We start from the raw sequence: 21,921 nt of genomic DNA, 5'->3' as shown, positions 1-21,921 counted from the left end.
GTCTTCCTCTTTTTCCCAGCATTATTATCTTTTTTAGTGAACCATGTCTTCTCATTATGTGTCCAAAGTATGATAACCTCAGTTTCATCATTGTAGCTTCTAGTGATTGTTCTGGTTTAATTTGTTCTAACACCCAATTATTGGTCTTTTTCACGGTCCATGGTATCCGCAAACCTCTCCTCCAACACCACATTTCAAATGAGTGGATTTTTCTTTTATCCACTATCTTCACTGTCCAACTTTCACATCCATACATAGAGATCGGGATTACCATGGTCTGAATGATCCTGACTTTAGTGTTCAGTGATACATCTTTGCATTTGAGGACCTTTTTTAGTTCTCTCAGAGCCGCCCTCCCCAGTCCTAGCCTTCTTCTGATTTCTTGACTATGGTCTCCATTTTGGTTAATGACTGTGCCGAGGTATCGATAATCCTTGACAAGTTCAGTGTCCTTGTTGTTAACTTTAAAGCTACATAAATCTTCTGTTGTCATTACTTTAGTCTTTTTGATGTTCAGCTGTAGACCTGCTTTTGTGCTTTCCTTTTTAACTTTCATCAGCATTCGTTTCAAATCATTACTGGTTTCTGCTAGTAGTATGGTATCGTCTGCATATCTTAAATTATTGATATTTCTCCCTCCCATTTTCACACCTCCTTCATCTTCGTCCAATCCTGCTTTCCGTATGATATGTTCTGTGTATAGATTGAACAAATAGGGTGATAAAATACACCCCTGTCTCACACCCTTTCCAATGGGGAACCATATTGTTTCAAAAAGTGTGAATTAGGTAGGTTTGCCTTTAAATGCGAGCTGAATCTAATTTCTCCCCATCCCCACCCACCAACCTGGCTCTCCTCTAGATGTCAATATTTTGCAGGAGGGATTCAATAGCATACCCGCAGATTTAGGTTTGCATAATCAAAGTGGTTTAAAGTGCTCTTGCACAACAATTGTACTAAACTGTACTTTTTGCAGTAATGAAATTTAAAATTTAAAATTTATTTTAATGTTTTTGGGATTTTACTATTTACAATTTTATTATGTACATGTTTGATTTTATTTTTGTAAGCTGTCCTGAGTGCGCTATTATAGGGTAGAAGGGCGGGATAGAAATATTTTAAATAAATAAATAAACAGGAGTTATGCCACAGCTGCACAAGCCAGCCCGTTCCTTGTCTGTAACTGCCAGCTGGGAGGCAATTGGGCTCCTTGGGACTCTGCAGCTTGCCCACGGCTGCACAGGTGGCAGGGCACATAACCCCTGAGCCACTTGCTGTGGGGGTGATCTTTAGCTGGCCCTTTTACACCCAGAAGACTTGATGATAGAACATAGTTAAACTATGAGATTCAATGCCACAAGCTATAGCAATAGAATAGGTATCACCTTATATGGCTGTTTAAAAGCTTTAGACAAGTTAATGGAGGAAAAGATAATCAATGACTACTAGTTATAATGGCTGGATATTATCTCCAGTATCAGAGGTACCGTGCCTCTGAATACCAGTCACTGGGGAACACCACCATGAGATGGCTATTGCACTCATATTCTGTTTGTAGGCTTCCCATAAGTACTTGGTTGGGCCCGATGGGAACAAAATGTTGGATTAGATGGGCTTTTGGTCTGACCCAGTGAGGCTTTCCTTAGGTTCTTATGCTCTGTCTGCTTGTATAACTAAACTTCGATGTGTGTACAACACAGAAATGTTGCTGAAAATTGACATCAGGGTTGCCAGGTCTCAGGTTTTTGCCCAGAGACTCCAGTTTTTGGGGGTGCTCTCTGGGTTGCTGGGTGAGCCAGCTTAATCTCTGGACTCTTAGCTTTCATTTTAAAAAAGAGTTAAGTTTCTAGGTGGTCTGGTTCAAAAGATATAAACCAAAATGTCAGTCATCCCCTCACAATTTTTGTTAGTTCGGGCTGCTCTAATCCCTGCCCTTTCAGGTTTTAGCCAATAAGTGAAGTCAGGGTTGTGATTGACAAGGTTTGTTGACCCGCAGGCAATACCTAAACCCACAGTTTCCTTTTCCTGCTTGTCTCACATCAGGAATTCAGTAAATATATATAGCTTTCAGCAGCATAAAGAGTACTTTCTCTGTACAGGATTGGGATTTGTGTCTGAGTAAACATACATAGGATTGCACTACAACAGAAGATCACAGCAGGATCTTGGTAGGCATAAAAGAGTACATGCAGGGTTTTTTAAATTACTTGCAAAAATGGCATATTATACATGTTATCTTTCAAATAAATTTTGAACAGACGTTTTTAAAAGTGTACATGCTGCAGTGTTATACTTCTAATTAAGGAGTCAAACAAGTTTAAATTTTACTGGGCTGTTGAAGAGGGCAGTTTATTTGACTTATTCATAACCTGTTTAGAAAACCTTCCCAGTATGAAGCTTTTCTGGGAGTAAAGCTGCAATACAAATTCCACATACCTGGGATGTAACCTCATTAAATTCAGTAGGACTTACTTTTGAGTATACATAGTTAAGATTGTGCTGAAAATTAATGGGAATGTTGAGTGAACATAGAAACGGATTGTGTTGTAAATCTTTTGTTCCCCCTTCTCTCTTTTTTTAAGCAGTTAAGCAGGGCTTACTTAGGTGTCACTGCTTTTATTTGGCAAGAAACTAATACTTTAAAAATGTTGTGCAATGGCCAACTGGTTTTGACAATAAACTGTTATATGGGGTGTATGTATTTTTACATCTCCAGTGTATATGGATATGGAATATTTCCAACAACCCTGCGAGGTAGGGTTGGAAACTAAGGCAGCTCACAACAAGAAATAAAGCCATTTAAAATCCAACAATGATAAGACAAGTATAAAACAGTTGCAAAGCAGCTTAACGTGGCATGATTCTGAATTTTGGATTGGGTGACTGAAGTTCCTTATCACTGAATTGCAGTCCTGTGCATGCTTCCCTATCTGAGTAAGCCCCATTGAATACATTGGGACTTGCTACTGAGTAAACATGCATAGGATTTCTCTCTAAATATCTTTACAGGTTGTGTAAATAATAAACATCTTTGACATTCATGCTTATATAAATAGTCTCGGAGGTATTGTTGCGGTCCCCTAGACTATTGGTACTGGGGGACTTCAACGTCCATGCCGAGACTGCTTTATCTGGGGCAGCTCAGGACTTCATGGCCTCCATGACAACCATGGGGCTGTCTCAGGTTGTTACTGGCCCAACGCATGTGTCGGAACATACTCTTGATTTGATCTTCGCCACTGGGCATGGATATGGTGATCTGGTGGTTGGGGGTTTTTCATCTACCCCATTGTCATGGACAGATCACCGCTTGCTGAAGTTTAGGCTCACAGCGACCCTTTCCCTCTGCAAGGATGGGGGACCTATTAAATTGGTCCGCCCCCGGAGACTAATGGATCCTGAGGGTTTCTAAAGGGCTCTGGGGGATTTTCCGACTGAGAAGACTGGCGCTCCTGTCGAAGCCCTGGTTGAATTGTGGAATACGGAGATGACCCGGGCGGTTGACACGATCGCTCCCATGCACCCCCTCCTATGTAGAGCTCATACAGCTCCATGGTATACCTCGGAGCTGAGAGTGATGAAGCAAGAGAGGAGGAGGCTTGAGTGCAGATGGAGGCGAACTCCTGACGAATGCAATTATGCCTTGGTAAGTGCCTGTTCTAAGCGGTACATAGTAGCGGTGAGGGCAGCAAAAAAGAGATATTTTGCTGCCACAATTAAGGCATCTCTTTCCCGCCCAGCGGAGCTCTTTAAAACTGTACGAGGGCTTTTACATTCTGGCCCTCGGGATATTATAGATTCATCTGTAGCCCGCTGTGAAGAGTTCGCCAGGCACTTCCAAGATAAGATCGCATGCATTCGTCGGGACTTAGACTCCAATATTATAGCAGCTGGTCCTAATGAAGCATCCAGATCACGGTCTTGTCCTCATTTATTGGATGTTGACAAGATCCTTGGACTGGTGCGGGCGGCCACGTCTGTTCTAGATCCTTGCCCCTCTTGGCTGGTGAAAGCTGGCAGGACCGGAACCGCCGGCTGGGCCAAGGAGGTAATAAATGCCTATTTAAGAGAGGGAGTGGTCCCTGACTGCCTAAAAGAGGCGGTGGTGAGACCGCTCCTGAAGAAACCCTCCTTGGACCCAGATAACTTGAACAACTATAGACCTGTGGCGAATGTTCCGTTCCTGGGCAAGGTTCTGGAACGGGTGGTTGCCGGCCAGCTCCAGGGGCTCCTGGATGACACTGATTATCTTGATCCATTTCAATCCGGTGTTAGGCCCGGTTTTGGCACCGAAACAGCCTTGGTCGCCCTGTATGATGACCTTTGTCGGGAGAGGGACAGGGGGAGTGTGACTCTGTTGATTCTTCTTGATCTCTCAGCTGCTTTTGATACCATCGACCATGGTATCCTTCTGGGGAGACTCACGGAGTTGGGAGTCAGGGGTACTGCTTGGCAGTGGCTCCGCTCCTACTTGGTGGGTCGTCACCAGAAGGTAGTGCTTGGGGAACACTGCTCGACACCCTGGACTCTCCATTGTGGAGTCCCGCAGGGATTGGTACTGTCCCCCATGCTTTTCAACATCTACATGCAGCCGCTGGGTGCAGTCATCAGGAGTTTTGGGGTGCGTTGTCATCAGTATGCTGATGACACGCAACTCTATTTCTCCTTTTCATCCTCTTCAGGTGAGGCTGTTAACGTGCTAAACCGTTGCCTGACCGTGATAATGGACTGGATGGGGGCTAACAAACTGAAGCTCAATCCAGACAAGACCGAGACGCTGTTGGTGAGTGCCTTCACTGCCCAGATGGAGGATGTTCATCCTGTTCTTGATGGGGTTACACTCCCCTTGAAGGAACAGGTTCGTAGCTTGGGAGTCCTTTTCGATCCTTCCTTGTCTCTCGAGGCCCAGGTGGCCTCGGTGGCACGGAACGCTTTTTACCATCTTCGACTGGTAGCCCAGCTACGTCCCTTATCTGGATAGTGATGACCTCGCCTCAGTTGTTCACGCTCTGGTAACTTCTAGGTTGGACTACTGCAATGTGCTCTACGTTGGGCTGCCCTTGAAGATAGTTCGGAAACTACAGCTAGTCCAGAATGCAGCGGCCAGACTACTGACGTGGACCAGAAGGTCCGCTCATATAACACCCGTTCTGGCCCGTCTGCACTGGCTTCCTATTTGTTTCCGGGCTAAATTCAAAGTGCTGGTTTTGACCTATAAAGCCCTACACGGCATGGGACCGCAATACCTGGTGGAACGCCTCTCCCAATACGAACCTACCCGTACACTGTGCTTGACATCTAAGGCCCTCCTCCGAGTGCCATCCCATCGAGAAGCTCGGAGGGTGGTGACCAGAACTAGGGCCTTCTTGGTGGTGGCCCCCGAATTGTGGAATAGTCTCCCCGATGAGGTACGCCTGGCGCCGACGCTGCTATCTTTTCGGCGCCAGGTGAAAACCTTTTTATACTCCCAGGCATTTTAAAATGTATCTTAATAATTGTTTTTATCGTGTATTTTAAACAGTATCTTATTATTGTTATATTTTGATGTTGCTTGGTTGTTGTTGTTTGTTGTTTTGACTTTTGATTCTGTTATATTTACTGTATTTCTATATTTTGCTTGTTTTATCTTTTATGTACACCGCCCAGGGAGCCTTTTTGGCTTAGGGCGGTATATAAATTAAATTAAATTAAATAAATAAATATTATGTCTTGATATGTATCTGATTTCACACTATGGTTGTACATTATTATTTACAAATTATTGATTTCTTTGTTTTAAGTGTGCTCTTCTTCCTTGGGGTGATCAAGGTTTTCACCCTGAGGGGGTAGAGTAGGCTGAAAGATGATGCGTAGGCCATGATCACCCAGGAAACTTTGCAGCTGATTTCCATTTTAAAATTTAATTAGAATGATTTATATGCAGGCAAAGTTTATGACGTAATACATTTAAAGCATATCCAACTCACATTTAAAGTGCATGACTTCCCCCAAAGAATCCTGGGTACTGTAGTTTCCCCCTCACAGTTATAGTTCCCACCACCCTTGACAAACTACAGTTCCCAGGATTCTGTAGTGGATTTATGTTCTTTAAATGTATGTTGAATGTGCTTTAAATGCATGGTGTGGATCTGTGGATCTAGTATGTTGTGCATTCATTAGTGGATTGAAAAGAACAATTTTAAAATATACTTTTTTAAACAGGGCTGTAGCTCAGTGGTAGGGTACATGCTTTGCATGCAAAGGTCCAAAATTCAATCTCTGGCAGAGACTATTGCCTGGAATCCTGGAGAGCCAATGCTAGTCAATTGTCATCAGTACTGAGCTAGATGGCCTGACTCAGTATAAATGAGGAAAGAGACCCAAGGGCCACAGTGACTCCAACATTTATTTATGTATTTTATTTACAAATATATATACTGCTTTATTGTAAAAAACCTCAAAGCAGTTTACAGAAGGAATTAAAACAATACAATTATTGGCAAAAACAGTTAAAGACAGGTATTTAAAAACATTCAAAATAATAAAGCCAACAATGAGTTAAAAACAGATAAAAACATAATAGTTTCTGCATGCCTGGGTAAGCTTGCCTAAACAAAAATGTTTTAGCAGTTGCCAAAATGAGTACAATGAAGGCACCTGTCTAATATAAATAGACAGGGAGTTCCAAAGCACAGGTACTGCCACACTAAAGGATCAATTTCTTACAAGAGCAGAACAAGTACTATGTGGAACCTGTAATACGGAAAGCACACTTTGATCTTGGCCTGTTAGCAAATCGACAACCATTACAGATTTCAGAACAGAGGTATTATGTGCTGATAGGGTCTCATACATGACAGCAGTCGTGCCACAGCATTCTGCACTAACCGCAGTCCCTGGGTCAGGTTGTGCTGCGTGGGGATTTCTGTGACCTTAGCTGACTGGCTGCCAGGATTCTTTTAGTTTTGGTTAGGAACCCTGACTGGTTGTGGAAGTTTTCTGTTTTACTCATAGGAATCTTGTTGTGGTTGGTATGCTATTACATTTAGGAAATCATCACTGTCTTCATTTTTGTTTTCCTATTTGCATTTCATTTACCTCTGATCTCACTCTCTTACATCCATCCATAGAAGCAACAACAGTGGTTCGATGCACTCAGCTGAACCCCCTTAAACCCACTTATGATGCACCTTTTTTTCTTGCATTACAGCTTGTTTCTTGCCCAATAGTGGTGAAAGAGAATTCACATACTGGGAAGTGTGGCTTCAATCTACTGCCTGTGAAGGTAGACCAAACTGTGTGTTTTCCCTCTGTCAATTATTACACACTAGAATTGGGTTGGCTGTCAAAGTGAGTTTATAGCAGCCCGCAGAGTAGGCAGGAAACAGTAGAGAATCTTCTTAACTCTTACTAATTTCTCAAACCTCTTTCTGAAGGGTCAAGTCTGTAAAGATGTTTGGAGCAGCTACGTTAAAGGTAGGCAGGGCATTCCAACCCTCTTTGATATGGATATCGTTGCAGAAGATCCCTAGTCAAACCTTACCAAAAGCACAGTCCTAACCATATCTACTCAGAAGTAAGCCCTGTTGAGCTCTATAGCTCTTAGTGTTTAGAATTGCAGCCTTCAGGGCCATCATTCTTTACTCGTGAATGCTCCCATCTAACATCCCAACACTAGGCTTTCTTCCTACAATGGCCTTCTGGTGACTGGCCTGGCCTGAGGACACTTAAACTCTTCTCGCCAGAAGCAAGCAGGCTAGATTAAATGTTCCTTACCCAGGCTATCTAAGCAGGTGAGAAGCAATGATCCCATCACTTCAGCTGGACCTAGAAGTACCCTTATTTAGCTAAGATTTCTATCTTAATTTCGTATCAGAGAAATGTTATTGTTTAACTGGTATGCTCCAAGCAACTGTGGTTGATGCTTAATGTATCATGTTTAATGACATCACCAGGGCACACCCCTGAAATATCAGGGTTTGGAATGCTTCTGACTTGGCAACTCTAATTGACATTGTACACAGAAATTGAGAAAATATCATGGAGGGACCATGAAAAGTAGAGAGTGAGGTGAAAAGCCATAGCTCACGGATACAGCACATGCTTTGTAGGGTTTCAGGTTCAACCCCCAGCTTCTCTCCAGTTAAAAAGGCTTCCAGTAGATGGGCTAGGAAAGACCCTAGAAAGCCACTGCCAGAGTAGACAAGATGGGGAACGTGGACCAGTTTATGTTTTTGAAAATAGTTTGGTAAAATAGGTGTTGAGGAAGGATTTAGCAGAGATTTAGTCAGCTTGATGAACAAGGAAGTCATTGGCCTGGTTCCCATATGAGCCTTGTGCCACTGTAGTTTGGTGAGCAACTGGGAGTGCAATGGTCAAACAAACCGTAGTTATGGAAGGGTGCTGGGGTCACATGTAACACCAAGCCATAATTAAAAGAAACCAAGGTTTGTAAACCCACAGTAAGTCATGGTTTCAGATTGTGGTTTGTTGCAGTAAAAACACAATTAAGCTGCTGGCCAGGATTCACACATGCTAAGTTGTGATTTAAGAAACCATAGCTTAATAAACCATGGTTTAGCATTAGGTGTGAACTAGGCCATTGTTTTACATTGTTGGTAGGTGATAGCACGGCAGAACACATAGAAACAGGAATGGAAGGACAACAGGGTTTTGCTCGCAGATGGGATACAGTAGGCAGGGGTCCAAATAACAGATAAGGGACTTTGGAACAGAAAAGTACATTTATTGAGCAGAACTGCTTTGAAGTGATTCAGCAAGTCAGATATGCCAGAAAGATAAGCTGCAAGGAGGTGTCTGTAGATCAGAAAGCATGGAATGAAGTGTCACATGGGCACTTAGAGAAGCTGTACATCACATGCCCTTCAGAAGAAACCCTAATCTGAGGAAATTCAGAAGTTGCCTCAGAAGCACTATAGTTCCTACCACATAGATGAATGGCAATCAACTGTGTTTGCTGCAGCTACAAAAGGAGGAAGTGCAGCCAATAGTATCATCTGCATATCCATCAAACACTTTCTAAATATTAATTTTCACTCTAAATTAAATTGGGCGTGCCTTCGTTTGAAAGATGCGCTAGCCCTGTTTTTACAAAAAAAATACAAGTATGGCCTTTAAAACAGTAATTGCCAATTAGCAAGTAACAGTTCAACACAATCTTCATTAACATTTTTAAAAAAACATTTAGAACTCTTAAATGACACATACTCTTTATTTTGAAGATGCCATACGAGTGCTTCACTCACATCTAACTTAATTATTCACAACTGATTAAAAACCAGAAGAAGACCCTTTTAAGCAGCCCTTAGAGACTGTACTTGATGCTAGAATCTTCATCTACTAAATGGATACCATTTCCCACATTTGATGATGATCTTATGCAACACTTGGGCACGCTGCTAATAAGTAATACCTAGACATGTATTCCAACAAATACGGCTAACCTTGCCCTCTTAACTGAATGTTCTTGCTTCGAAGCAATTTTATTTTGTATTCTGTTTTATTGTCATTCTGTTCCTTTTGTATATATACTGTATTTTGTATCTCTTGTTTTATAGTGGGTCCTTGACCGTAATAAACTTATGATGATGACATGTATTCCAATTCAGCGATATTTTATGGTCTAAGTCTTGTCTGTGTACAAAACCATGCAGAGTAGTTTTGTTTTAAAGTGCTGGCAGAAAGGCAAACTTTTCATTATTATTTTTTTTTTAGAAACTGATTCTAAAATAAGAAGCATTAAAATTCTACAGAACTGAATATATGTTGCAAACCTCACCCACTTTCTTTTGTTTTCCTTCTTACTTCAGTTCTCCTCCCACCCACTTTCTTTCCCTTTTAGATAAACATACCTGCAAGCCTCAAGGTATATCATACTTAGGAGATAGAAATGATTTCTTACCTACATTAAAACTAAGTCATTAATTGCAGTTCATAGCTTCCCCCACTCCACTCTCATTTCTCTGTGCAGAGCATGACATTTAAGATTTTAATTCCCTAGGCTTTATTCCTGAACCTTATGCTATCAGATGTGGTCTTCAAACAAGTCCCGAACTTTGACTCACAGAATGGAAAATTCCACCTGTATAGACGATTCACTGCCCAATACAAGGTCATTGTATTCTTTATATGGTAGTTTGAAATGCCTTAAATGTGCCTTTATCTGATTGGTTTGAATTAAGAACGCAACTGTTATGAAGTCAACCGCTTACTTGAAATTAAATTTACAGTTAAGTGCTTTTCTGAAATCAGGATTCAAAGTATGAGTGATCTGGAATAATATAAAACACTAAAATGTTTTTTAGGGAGCATTTGTCAAGAAGATTCAATAGTCATGAACAACTAGCACTGTATGTACATCCAAGACTGTATTTCCATATAGTCTACAAGCAAAACTTCATGTTTTAAAAAATGTATAATTTTTAAGCAAATAAAAAAACCCACAACCTTATTTGTATGCTCCCAACAAGCCAAAAGTAGTTGGTTTCCACTAGTAATGATTTGCTTCAAAAAAAAACACCATCAGTTATATATCCAAATGTTTATACATGCAAAAATGTATTAGAAAGGAAGTTTTTCTGAAAAAAAGAAGTATTCTGCCAAGTACTTTGCAAGACTACAACATAGCTAATTTGAGGCATTTAAAAAAGGGCAAAATTCCCAAAGGCTTGAGAAGTTCTGGGGTACAGCAATAATTGGTACTATGGTAGTAGAAGTAGTAAACAAGAGCTTTGAATCCCTGCAGTACAGTATAAATGTGTTCAAGTAGCAATTAGTCCAGTGCATAAACAATGTCACAGCCAGAACAAGAAGAAAGCCAGTTTTCAAACTTTAAACAGGGTGCAGCAGAAAGCTGAGTACAAGAGCCAATCAAATTAACATTTTCTTTTAAACGGCTGCAGTGTTTTATAAAAGAAACCTTCCCTGTTGGAATAAATGCAGAGGATTTATCATGTTTGCATGGAAGTAAGTCTCACTGAAATATCATGTTTTGGAGGCACAATTTCCAGAGAGTCTTTTCCAACATGAGACCCTTCTGTTCAGCTCCTTTCAACACATGTGGAGCCAGAGTAGCGCCTCATAGACTGTCCCTCAAAACAGTTTGTCTTGGGAGCACACCCAAACTAACCCCTCTCCCACACACAGTATTTGCACTCATGGCTATCTTGGAACTTGGACTTCAAATAAAAAGTGCTGTCTACCATTCTAAAAGATTTATCTTGTTTAACGCAAGTATTCTCAGTTCACAAAGACATTGTCACAAATTCCAACAGCAATGAGATTTGGCCACCTGTATTAGGGCTTTAAACAACAAGCAGATGTTTGTTCTACTAAAATAAATACCTTTACATGGCTTTAACCCAGCTATCGCCAACCTGGTGCCCTCCAGATGTTTTGGACTACAACTCCCATCAGCCTCAACCAGCATGGCTGTACTGGCTGCAGATAATGGGAGTGGGTAGTTCAAAACATCCGGAAGGCATCAGGTTTGGGGTGGCTGTTTTAACCAAAAGAAGCTATTTGATTTTTACATGAACTCTTATTTTTAAAGAAGCCACTATTAGACCGCTGAAGATAGGACAGGGGAATTTCTACACAATAGTATTTCTAGGTCCCCAGAATTAAAACATATGGTCTTATAAAGACAGGTCAGTTATTCATTCTCTCTGTAGTAACCTTCAATTATATCTGAATCAAAATAGATCACAGTAACTGTGATATCATCCCTATACATGCGTGCCAAATCATCAGGAAGAGTCAACATTGCCACAAGCTTCTCTGGATCAATCTCTCCATGTTCATTATTGCCAACTGCATGTCGGATGAGGTGGGTAGCCACATTCTGGTCACTGGATTGGATGTGCTTGGCCTTCCTCTGGAGAAGCAAGTTTTGCATGTAACCTAGGTTGGGTGGTTTCTTAAAAGCAAGTGGCGTTTTCTGGATGTCACCTTCAAGCAGATGCTCGGCAACAAGCTTGACCACCTCTTCATTACTCAACATGTCCCACAGCCCATCTGAAGCAATCACTAAAAATTTATCCTGCTGCCTTATCTTATGGTAGGTGACTTCAGGTTCTGCAGTTAAATACGGAGGTGTATGATAGTTTGGTGGCACGTACTCATAAATGTTTAAAGCTTCTGTGTTGCAACCATTTCCCAGCACATTGTGCTGAAGTTCCTGGCTCCACTTAAACCTGACATCTCCGAAAGCTCTAGAAGGCATAAGAACTCCTAGCAACCTGTTGTTCACAATGAGAGTGTCCTCTTCAGAGGATGGGTGCTCCCTTTTCAGCCTTAAAGTTTCTGATTTGTTGAAGGCATTGTGGTCTCGGGTAAGAGAGAGGGCGGACCATGCCCCATCTTTATTTTGAACCCCTAGGATTGCTCTGCAGTCTCCAGTATTTGCAACATGCAAATTAACACTGTCAATGTGAGCCACACATGCTGTTGCACCTGAGAAAGCCACCTGGAGAGCTATGTTCCTTATCAGTTCATTTTCTGAGGGAGCCTGAACCTCCAAAGAGATGTCTGAATCCAGCCTTTTAAATGCATAGGTTAAGGCTTCTTCTGTAGTAAGGCATGGCTCCATGTCCAGGTTCAGCAAGTCCTGCCAATAAACCCTGAGCTGCTCCAAATACAGAGAGGCGACTTCTTGAAAGAACCTGTCATTTGGGTGCTTGTGCCACTGCAGAATAGGCAGAACGGGTTTCATGGACTCCATGGCAGATTCAATTTCTTCCAGTGTTTGTTGAGACAAAAGAGAAACAGCGATGTAAAAAAACAGTCTCTCACTGACCGACTGGGCACAGGCATAACCTGCATGGCCATCAAAGACCCCAAACATCATCCCTCTGGTCTGCAAGCAAGTAGCTGCACTTCTACGGTCTTCACTCGGGGTGTTGGCAGCCAAGTGATTACTCTCAAATTTCAGCACTGAGCTCGGGTTTTTCCCATCGAATTCAGGTACTGTAATGGACAACTCATTTGCCCTTAAGATGTCATTTATCTGTGATGGTGTCAGGTGGAAGGAGAAGTCTTCTTCTTCTGTGGAAGTATGTCTGAAAGCTTTTCTCACAGTGAAAACACTGTCCATGCTACAGCTGCAACTTGAGAGAAAAAAAGAAAAAGAACCTTTGGCAAGCAAACTCCTCCATGCTACTTTCTTCTGGCTTGAAAAGCACCTGGAATACAAACGTCCTTTTCCATGCAAAGTGCAGATAATGCTTCTTGCTGAGATTATACTCCACGAGGTCATAGCACTTGACATCGTAAGAATCAATTCTGCTCCAAAGCAGGATGATTTGAGAAGCCTACAGGTAAAAATAAAATTGTTGTTAAATTGGAAAATATGCAACACTCCTTCATGTAAACCCTACAACCCAGCACTGATGTTAAACAGAGATCTGTACCAAGAGGCTATTGAAGAAATAGCTTTGTAACTTAATTATAAATTACAGTCATAACCCTGAACTTTACAGACTACTAGCAAATTAAGCTGATTTTAAACCAACAACTATAGGTGTTGGCGAATTACACCAAGACACCCTGATGCCAAAAACACATTTACTTAGAAATAAGCCCATGTTTTCAGTGCCAGCCCACTTGGGATTGTTTATTTCTTCTCGAAAGGCTACTTGCCCAAAAGATATTCTGCATTATCCAACCCTTTGAAGAGTTATTTCACATCAGAAATACCCTCAATAGCTGCAAACAAACTGAAGTACATTCAAGTTAAGGGACTTGTGCCTAAATAACTCCCAGATATAACAGATCTAGTTTGGAATACCTTGCAGAATTATTCCAGGAAGGTCCAGAAGTTCTGTTTAATCCCCACTGTTAGCATGAAATATGCAAAATAAGTAATGTGATCTTTTCTATTGCACTAGCTGAGGTTATCATACTTTGGACACATCATGAGAAGCCATGATTCACTACAGAAGACAATTATGCTGGGAAAAACAGAAGGCAGTAGAAAAAGAGGAAGGCCAAACAAGAGATGGATTGATTCCATAAAGGAAGCCACAGACCTGAACTTACAAGATCTGAACAGGGTGGTTCATGACAGATGCTTTTGGAGGTCACTGACACATAGGGTCACCATAAGTCGTAATCGACTTGAAGGCACATAACAACAACAGCTTCTCTCTGGCTGTAATCCTATGCAGACTCACTTTGGAATAAGTCAAGTCTCACTGAAATCCGAGTAAGCACGTTTAAGATCACTCTTATTAGCATAGAATACAAGTTCTGCAAACATTCGTGCCCTGACAGAAATTAGCTCAATAAAAGTTTAAGTTCTTTCTGTCTCTTCTATGCATACCATGAAAACATTTATTGATTTTATAAGTCTTGGAATAGCATCTGCTTACAGATCCACTCACAAATACTATCTTAAGCTCTTTTACAGACTCTCATTCAAGGCAGGGGAAGAAGGAAGTGTGGCATCATGGTGGCACTACATGTGGGGGCTTTCTAATAAGTGCACATAGGTTTAGGGCAGGACCTGCTGCCACTTTATCACTCCTCTGCTCCACATGAAGGAGCACCTTACAGAAGTTCCAATGAATGTGTGCAAGGTCAGTGGTGAAGCCTGCCACTGTACTACTATCCTCCATGCATTTTTATTCTTCTTAAATGAATACCTGTAAAGGGATTTTGTTTACCTTATCTGTGGAAAAGAATCCAAGTAGCCCTGGAAACTATCACTGAAGCTGTCTTTCTTCAAGAACAGTGACCAACTACTTAGCAGGTAAGTTTGCTCTGATTTTAATAGGTTCTCAGTTACATTCTGTTCTACTCCCTAGGCCAAGAATGCACCACTGCTGACTGCAACTGGAATTGCTTGCACATCATTCAAAAACTGTCTGGCACATGCAACACCTTTTGAGAACAAATGCAAACTTCCCTTTCAGGTAATCAGACAAAACACTAAGTTTTAATTGCTGAACAGGCAGCTACATTAACAGAGCAGTCTAACCACCAGGCAGCTGGCAAAGGGGAGGCCAGTGGAAAGCTCAGTGGGATCCTCTACTCGCTCGGGAGCTGCCGGTCCAGCTGAACACCGGCTCCATTGGGAGCTGTGTACATGAGCTGGTTGGAAAGTGCTGGTTCTGGCCAACAGGCCTCCCAGGGAGTAAGCACTGAATGGGATTAAAACAATTTTTTTTACTCTGCTGGCCTTTTGGCCGGTGGAGTTCAAAGGGGGATCGGCACCTGGAGGAGGGGTCTGAATGCAAGAAGGATCTTGCGTAAGTCCTCCCCTGTGGCTCCACCACTACCACGCCTCTGGAATGTCCTGTTTTTGAGCCTTCCGACAGCTTCCGCTGGGCCTCTGTCCACTGGGTGGCTGGCCATTCCTGGCAGACCCCCAGTGATACTGGGAGGCTCCTAGCACAGCCACATCTCTGCTACAGTGGGGGGCTGCTATTGGCAGAGCTGGGTGCAGTTAGAAGCCTCCTGGCGCCACCGGAGATCCATGGCATCCCAGCCCAGCAGAGAAATGAGTTGGATTGCTGCCTCACACTATTAAAATGGTCTCTTGTAAAATATATCGATCAGAAGAGTTTTGCTGTATGTATCTAGTATCCAGCTGTATTTACATGTCTGGCTGTAGATATACTCAGAACAGAAACTTCGGAAACTGATTTGTTCTTTTTGTTGTGTTCAGCAAACAAGACACACAAAATGTTAATATCATATAAAGGTTCTTATTGCCTACCCGTCTAAGGGTTTAAAGCAGGCCTGCATAGCGTGTGACACATCAATTTATTTATTTATTTATTACATTTATATACCGCCCCATAGCCGAAGCTCTCTGGGCGGTTTACAGCAATTAAAAACAATAAAAACAAATATACAAATTTTAAAATACACAAAAAAATTTAAATTTAAAAACACATGCTAAAATGCCTGGGACAAGAGGAAAGTCTTGACCTGGCGCTGAAAAGATAACAGTGTTGGTGCCAGGCGCACCTCGTCAAAGAGATCAGTCCATAATTTGGGGGCCACCACTGAGAAGGCCCTCTCCCTTGTTGCCAGACTCCCAGCTTCCCTCAGAGTAGGCACCCGGAGGGCCTTAGATGTTGAGCGTAGTGTACCTGAGGCACTACCTGAGCTTCGAGTGACAGATATGGTTCTAGGAGAACCCCCAAGCTATGAACCTGCTCCTTCAGGGGGAGTGCAACCCCATCCAGGACAGGTTGGACATCCACCATCCAGTCAGAAGAACCACCCACTAGCAGCATCTCAGTCTTGTCTCGATTGAGCCTCAAGCCAAACACAGCCCACCAGCTAGGTACCAAAGACTGTCAGATGCTTCATGATTCCATTTCTGTATTACCAGGCATGCAACAAAAAGGGGGTTTATGAAACTCCTGGTGACTACCATATGCAGCTGGTGGGGCTGAATTTGGCTTTGTGGGTCACAAATTTTACAGACCTCTTTTAAAAGGATTGTCACAAAATACTTTTTACAGATTAATTTTTTCATGTTATTCTTTTAGCCCAATTTAAGCCCTGGTGTAGTCTTATATGAGCCAGTGTGGTGGTGTTAGAGTGTTGATTAGGACTCAGGAGACCAGGGTTCAAACCTCTTTATAGCCATGAAGCTCACTGGATAACCTTGGGTCAGTCACTGTCCCTTAACCTAATTTACCTCACAAGACAAAATGGGGAAGGGAAAGAAGCATGTACACCACCTTAAAGCTACTTGAAGGACAGGTGGGATGTAAATGAAATAAATACATATAATTCCTACTAAAATCTATGGGACAGTTGCAGATTTATGCACCAGCCCTAAACACACCTATTAGCAATTCCCATTGGCTTCATTTGGGGTCCAATGGTTTGCAAAAGAGCAGCCTCAGTACAGCAAGCTTCTACATGTGCTTTTTTTAAAAGAAGAAAAACATTTTCCAAATATGCACTTACAATCTAGTGATTGTCAAATCCTTGGTAACAGCTGAGCATTATCCAGGAGTGACTGGTCTCTTAGAACTGTGAGATCACGAAAACAAAAGATAAAACAAAATTCAAAGTAATAAAGATCCAGACAATAAATGCTATGCTCTGTTTATTAATCACGTTTCTCTCTTTAATGAGCCCTCCAAGTAATTTGCTAACCAAGCACATCAAGGTATGCAGTCACTGAACTATCACAGCTATCATGTGTCGGATAAATGCCTCATCGTGCTCATGATATGTAAATATGTTACAGCTGGGAATATGTAACTCAAAGTCCCTTTGCCTTGGTTTGATTTAATATGAGGCAGCGATCATTTTACAAGAAGTAGGATTGCCAGGACCTACAAACATTGCCTATTGCACTAATTTCTCTAGCAGGACAGCATGCTGTGGGACTGCTGGAACTTTTGACACCTGAGAGAGACATTTTTAGACCCATCCTCTTCTTCTGACTGTATACTGTTTTAATTGATTTTAAAACTGTTGTAACCTGCCCTGGGGCCTTACGATGAAAGACGGGTAAGAAATCCATTAAATTAATTCATTAAATTAAATAAGGAGTTCTGCTACCTACAGCAGCTAAGAGAGAAGGATGGGTGAATGAACAACTACAGCACTGATACAGAGGATGTTTGTCAGCTACTAACTCATTTGTCAGGTTTGTCAAAATCAACTGGCACAATCTCCAGGTCTGATCGCAAGATTTTTTTTTAATGAGTCATGGAGCAGAGTCAATGCCTTCTCCATCTTTTTTCAAACATTTAACCCAAAATTATGTCTGTGTATGCAAGTTTAACCTCCATGTAGCCAATAATGACTGGTCCACCCATTACTTTGGTCAAAGACAAGGTTTCTGAACACTCCTTTTCATAAGTACAGCAATTGTTCTTGATTTTCTTCATGTGATTTTCAAGAGGCATTTGCACTTTTTATCACTTTCCTTCCCCCCCTTCCTTATTTCCCTCCATCACTTACCCTTTCTCCCACCTACAATATGGCTTCCTTCTGTTTATAGAAACAAAAAATGAAACACCTGGCATTTATTTACCTTGTTAGTAATATATGTCTCCTCTATATCGCGAAGCGTCACTGACCCAGATGTCCTGCTTTGTACATCTGTTGAAAATCCAAGTAAATAAGAGGGTTTTTTTAAAAAACGATTGAAACAAATTTATAAATGCTCTCATAACAGAAGCTGTTATTCCCTCTAATAGCAAACTTGGTAGTCACATGCCATTCAGTAGATCAGTTAAACTAGGCCACCCACACTCAGTGACTTCTGCATTGGAAGCGGACTCAAGAGGTATGCAGAAAAAATTGCTTTGTTGGGGGAAAGTGACAGGAACAGATGCACAAATACAAAAAAGCTCTCCAGTGAGATGAGATTGTCATAAATTAAAAGCTTTTTATTTATTTATTATTTGATTTATATCCCGCCCTTCCTCCCAGCAGGAGCCCAGGGTGGCAAACAGAAACACTTAATTGACAGAAAGCTTTGACAGTTAAAATGCAAGATTAGTAAACTACTAAGATCATGGGGATTTCCTACCTCATTTAACAGAGACAATAATGGTGTGTGTGTTTAAATTGGCTCTAGAGGGGCTAGTTTCCTCTGCCATGCCGCATCTTCAACAAGGGAGGGTGGGATGATTGCTCCTAAATAGCATGGAGAAAAAACAGATAATCCCACCTCCTCCGCTGTACTGTTCAGAACAGAGCATGTTTATACAGTCATTTCTAAAACCTCTCCCCTCTATTAGAGCTACAGTGCTCAGGATCAGAGTTAGTGATATAGTGGGGGGAATCTGACCGCCCCAAGCTATCCTACTAAGGTTAGGGTCAGAGGTATAGTTGTCTGTGGTCTGGGGTGTGTGTCTTAGTCCCCTTACTTTTTTGGGAACAGAGTCCCAGCAGGATCCCTATGTTTTCAGCATCCTACGAACGAATCAGCATGAAAGGGGAGTGTTGTTAGCCACAAAACTTGAAAAAAGTGGTTCTCTCCTTGGTTGCAGCTCAGCTGGGATGGAGTCTGTTTACTTTTTTCTCATTTCTAAAGAGCTATCAGTAGGTTCAACAAAGTTAAAAATGCCAGCAAAAGTTTCTTAAAAGGAAATGGGGGAGGAAATTATTAAGCAGGCTTACCGAAAAGAATCTGAAACATACAGAGCTGCCATTCCCATATGACAAGTTTACACACTCTTACAGCACAAAGTAACCATGCCTACCCCAAAGTAAGTCCCACTGAATTAAATGCAACTTACTCCCAGTGGCCTTATATACAGTATACCTTCATTTATACAGATCCAATCAAATATAACATGGATATTGTCCATCAATTAAGATTAAAGCCTACAAACAGTATAGATGAACATTTCTTAAATCTGCTGCTAACACATGCAAAATAAAAGCACAGCAACGGTATGAACCTATCTCTTTTGAATTTCTAACCACTGCAAAATCATTTCTACCCCTAAGCCCTTGGAATTTTAGTAATTTTTCTCCCCACTTCTTTGCTAGGGGCTGTGCCTTTGGTAAAAACAAAAGAATAGTAACAATTTATGACAGTTCCTAAGAATTTGGTCTGGCAGGCTAGAACAATGGTTCTTAATTTTTTTTGAGTTATGGATCCCTTTAAGAATCTGATGAAAGCTATTGACCCCCATCAATCAATAAATAAAATTTATGTTATTACATTGGAAATTTGTGTGTGCGTACCCAATTCACGGACTCCTGAAGCTAATTCCTAGGGGTCCGTGGACCAAAGGTTAAGAGCCCTGGTCTAGAACCTGGAAATAGTTTTGGAATCGAGTTGCCAACTTCCAAACCAACTCCTGCAGCTGTCCCTTTTACAGCCATTTGATCTGTACCAGCAATTAACTGGTGATAATGTTAGACAATTGAAAGTATATACAATGAAACGTAAAACCTAAGTATTGCAAATAAATAACGTTTAGCTTTCTCGCCCATGAAAAGATTTACCTGCTGACTTCAATCATTGCACATCAATCACACCTCTGATCAATAGACAAGGCCAGGCCAAGCCGACGGGTTTTATTTTGTTGTAGGGGTTCCCAAACACCCCAATCCTTACCAGTTGACAATTGTTCTGTTCCCCGGAGAACACGCTAAACCATTCAGCCCGTAATAGACAAAACAAAGCTGGCGAGTTTTAGTAGGACCTGCTCGACTCCTCCCCCGGAACGCTGTGATTGGCTGTGGCGAGGGGCGTGATGAGACGACATTGGAGCCCACAGGCGGGGTCAAGAGAATCTCCACTCCCAGCCACGCTGGTCTGCTATGGAGACTTCTGAGAAGGGCGGGGCCGGCGGGCGATCGTAATTAAACACCCGCAGTCTTAGGCTGTAATCCAATACATTTACCTGGGAGTAAATCCCACTGAATCCAGTGGAGTTTACTTCTGAGTAGACATGCATTGGATTGCCTTAGCTAGGGAACCAGCTCTCCGAACGCCTTTCGAATGAGTACGTGTGAAGTGACAAGGGGGGGGGGAGCGTGTCTCATTCATCCCGAGCCCGAGCTCTGATTTTCCTCAGAGATAAATCCCATCGAGTCCAATGGAACTCACTCCTAAAGATTCAGCGTCCACGGGGCACCTCCTTTAAAACATGTGCAGAGGGTAGCGGTTTCCGTTTCACGGCTGTCACTACAGTCACTAAGTGAGTCGCTACAACCAACACATAGGACGGCGGTGGGAGAGAAGCCAGTGCTCCCAAATTCGCCTCGGCCCCGCCGACATGGCTCTCTTTTTCGGAAATGACAACCCGCTCCTGGGCCTGCTTACTCGGGAATAAGCCCCGCTTATCTTCTCTGAGGCCTGATCCCCGAGAGGTGTGTTGGCACTGGCGCCTTCGGCTGCAATCCTAATCCTAACCTTTCCCTAGGTGTAAGACCCCACTAAACTCAGTGGGGCTTGTAACTGAGCAGGCACCTATAGGATCGCGTTGTGACAGTCCGACAGTATCCTAAGCATTAAAAAAACCTCTCACTAGTCCCACTGAGAGCAACGGGGGTGGGGCTGATTCTTAGGAGTGCCGACTTGCAATGTAATCCTATGTGCCTACTCTGAAGCAAGCCCCACTGGGGTCAATGGACCTTATTCCCAGGGATGCGTATAAGGGATGGCTGCAATCAAGGCGGCAGCCGGTTCACACACTGAGGCAAGCATGTCTCCCTCAGAGGACGACGGACGCTCAGCCCTTCCCTCCCACAGCCCAGCTCGAAGCGCGGCTCGTTTCTTCCTTCGTCTCAAAACAGCATGGCAGGCAGGCAGGCAGGCAGGCAGGCTGCCGTTTTCCCTCGGGACATTTCGCGCCCCCTTACCCGCTTCGCGTGGGAAAGAAGGAGAGCCGGTGGCCGCGGCCCCTCAGCGCCGTCGCCGTTTAATCGCGTCGCCTCAGCCCCTCAGAGCAGCTCATGGTTGCTCAAGCCTTTCCCCCTCCCCCAGCGCAGCTCGTTCGCCTGGTTATGATGGACGGCACGGCAGCTCCCGCGAGGGCCGCCTCCTCCTCGTCTCTTCGCCGGCCCTCCCTCCTTGTCCTTGTTTCACTTCGCCCTCGGGCGACTCTGAGGGGCTGGCAGCCGCCCAGGTTTCCTCCTACGGCAATGGAGGAGACTGGTCACGGGAAGTCTGTTGCCCGGTTCTTTTCTCTTCCCTCACTTAACCCAGTCTAGGCTGGTGTGTGCGCATATTTATATTTACCCCTGCCAAAGAAAGGGCGGCTTTTCTGCCTCCATCAAGAGGCTTACGTTGACTCTAACATGAGGGGAGGGAGCGAAGAGGAAGGCAAGAAAAGTCGTGCTTATGACGGAGGCCTCGTCAATCATCTCCATGTACTTGTCTTCGTCCTATTAATTTAAACAATATGAGAACCAAAATACAGCCCTCTGAAATTCACATGTATTCAAATTTTGTGATACAGTTCACCAACCAATGTTTAC

General features: G+C 42.7%; 1 protein-coding gene across 6 annotated transcripts; it reads right to left on the bottom strand.

Annotated features, from left to right (window-relative positions):
- Window positions 1–6,472: 6,472 nt before the first annotated feature.
- PDP2 (pyruvate dehydrogenase phosphatase catalytic subunit 2) lies at window positions 6,473–21,647 on the bottom strand. 6 transcript variants are annotated; one of them, XM_061594235.1, is made up of 5 exons: window positions 21,304–21,647; window positions 18,512–18,618; window positions 18,011–18,078; window positions 16,930–16,995; window positions 6,473–13,310 (listed from the first exon to the last, which is right to left on the bottom strand). In XM_061594235.1, exon 5 carries the CDS (start codon window positions 13,265–13,267, stop codon window positions 11,654–11,656), a length of 1,614 nt encoding a protein of 537 aa, XP_061450219.1. In that variant the 5' UTR covers window positions 13,268–13,310; window positions 16,930–16,995; window positions 18,011–18,078; window positions 18,512–18,618; window positions 21,304–21,647; the 3' UTR covers window positions 6,473–11,653. The 6 variants fall into 6 exon arrangements, with proteins under 6 accessions (XP_061450219.1, XP_061450218.1, XP_061450220.1 ...); XM_061594234.1 differs by lacking the exon at window positions 21,304–21,647 and adding an exon at window positions 19,942–20,181; XM_061594236.1 differs by lacking the exon at window positions 21,304–21,647 and adding an exon at window positions 20,054–20,181.
- Window positions 21,648–21,921: the final 274 nt, after the last annotated feature.

This window comes from Rhineura floridana, chromosome 13 (genome assembly GCF_030035675.1).
Source record: "Rhineura floridana isolate rRhiFlo1 chromosome 13, rRhiFlo1.hap2, whole genome shotgun sequence".
In the NCBI taxonomy this organism is placed as follows: domain Eukaryota; kingdom Metazoa; phylum Chordata; class Lepidosauria; order Squamata; family Rhineuridae; genus Rhineura; species Rhineura floridana.
The sequence above is the reverse complement of the archived record's forward strand: the minus strand, read 5'-3'. Positions and strand labels throughout refer to the sequence as shown.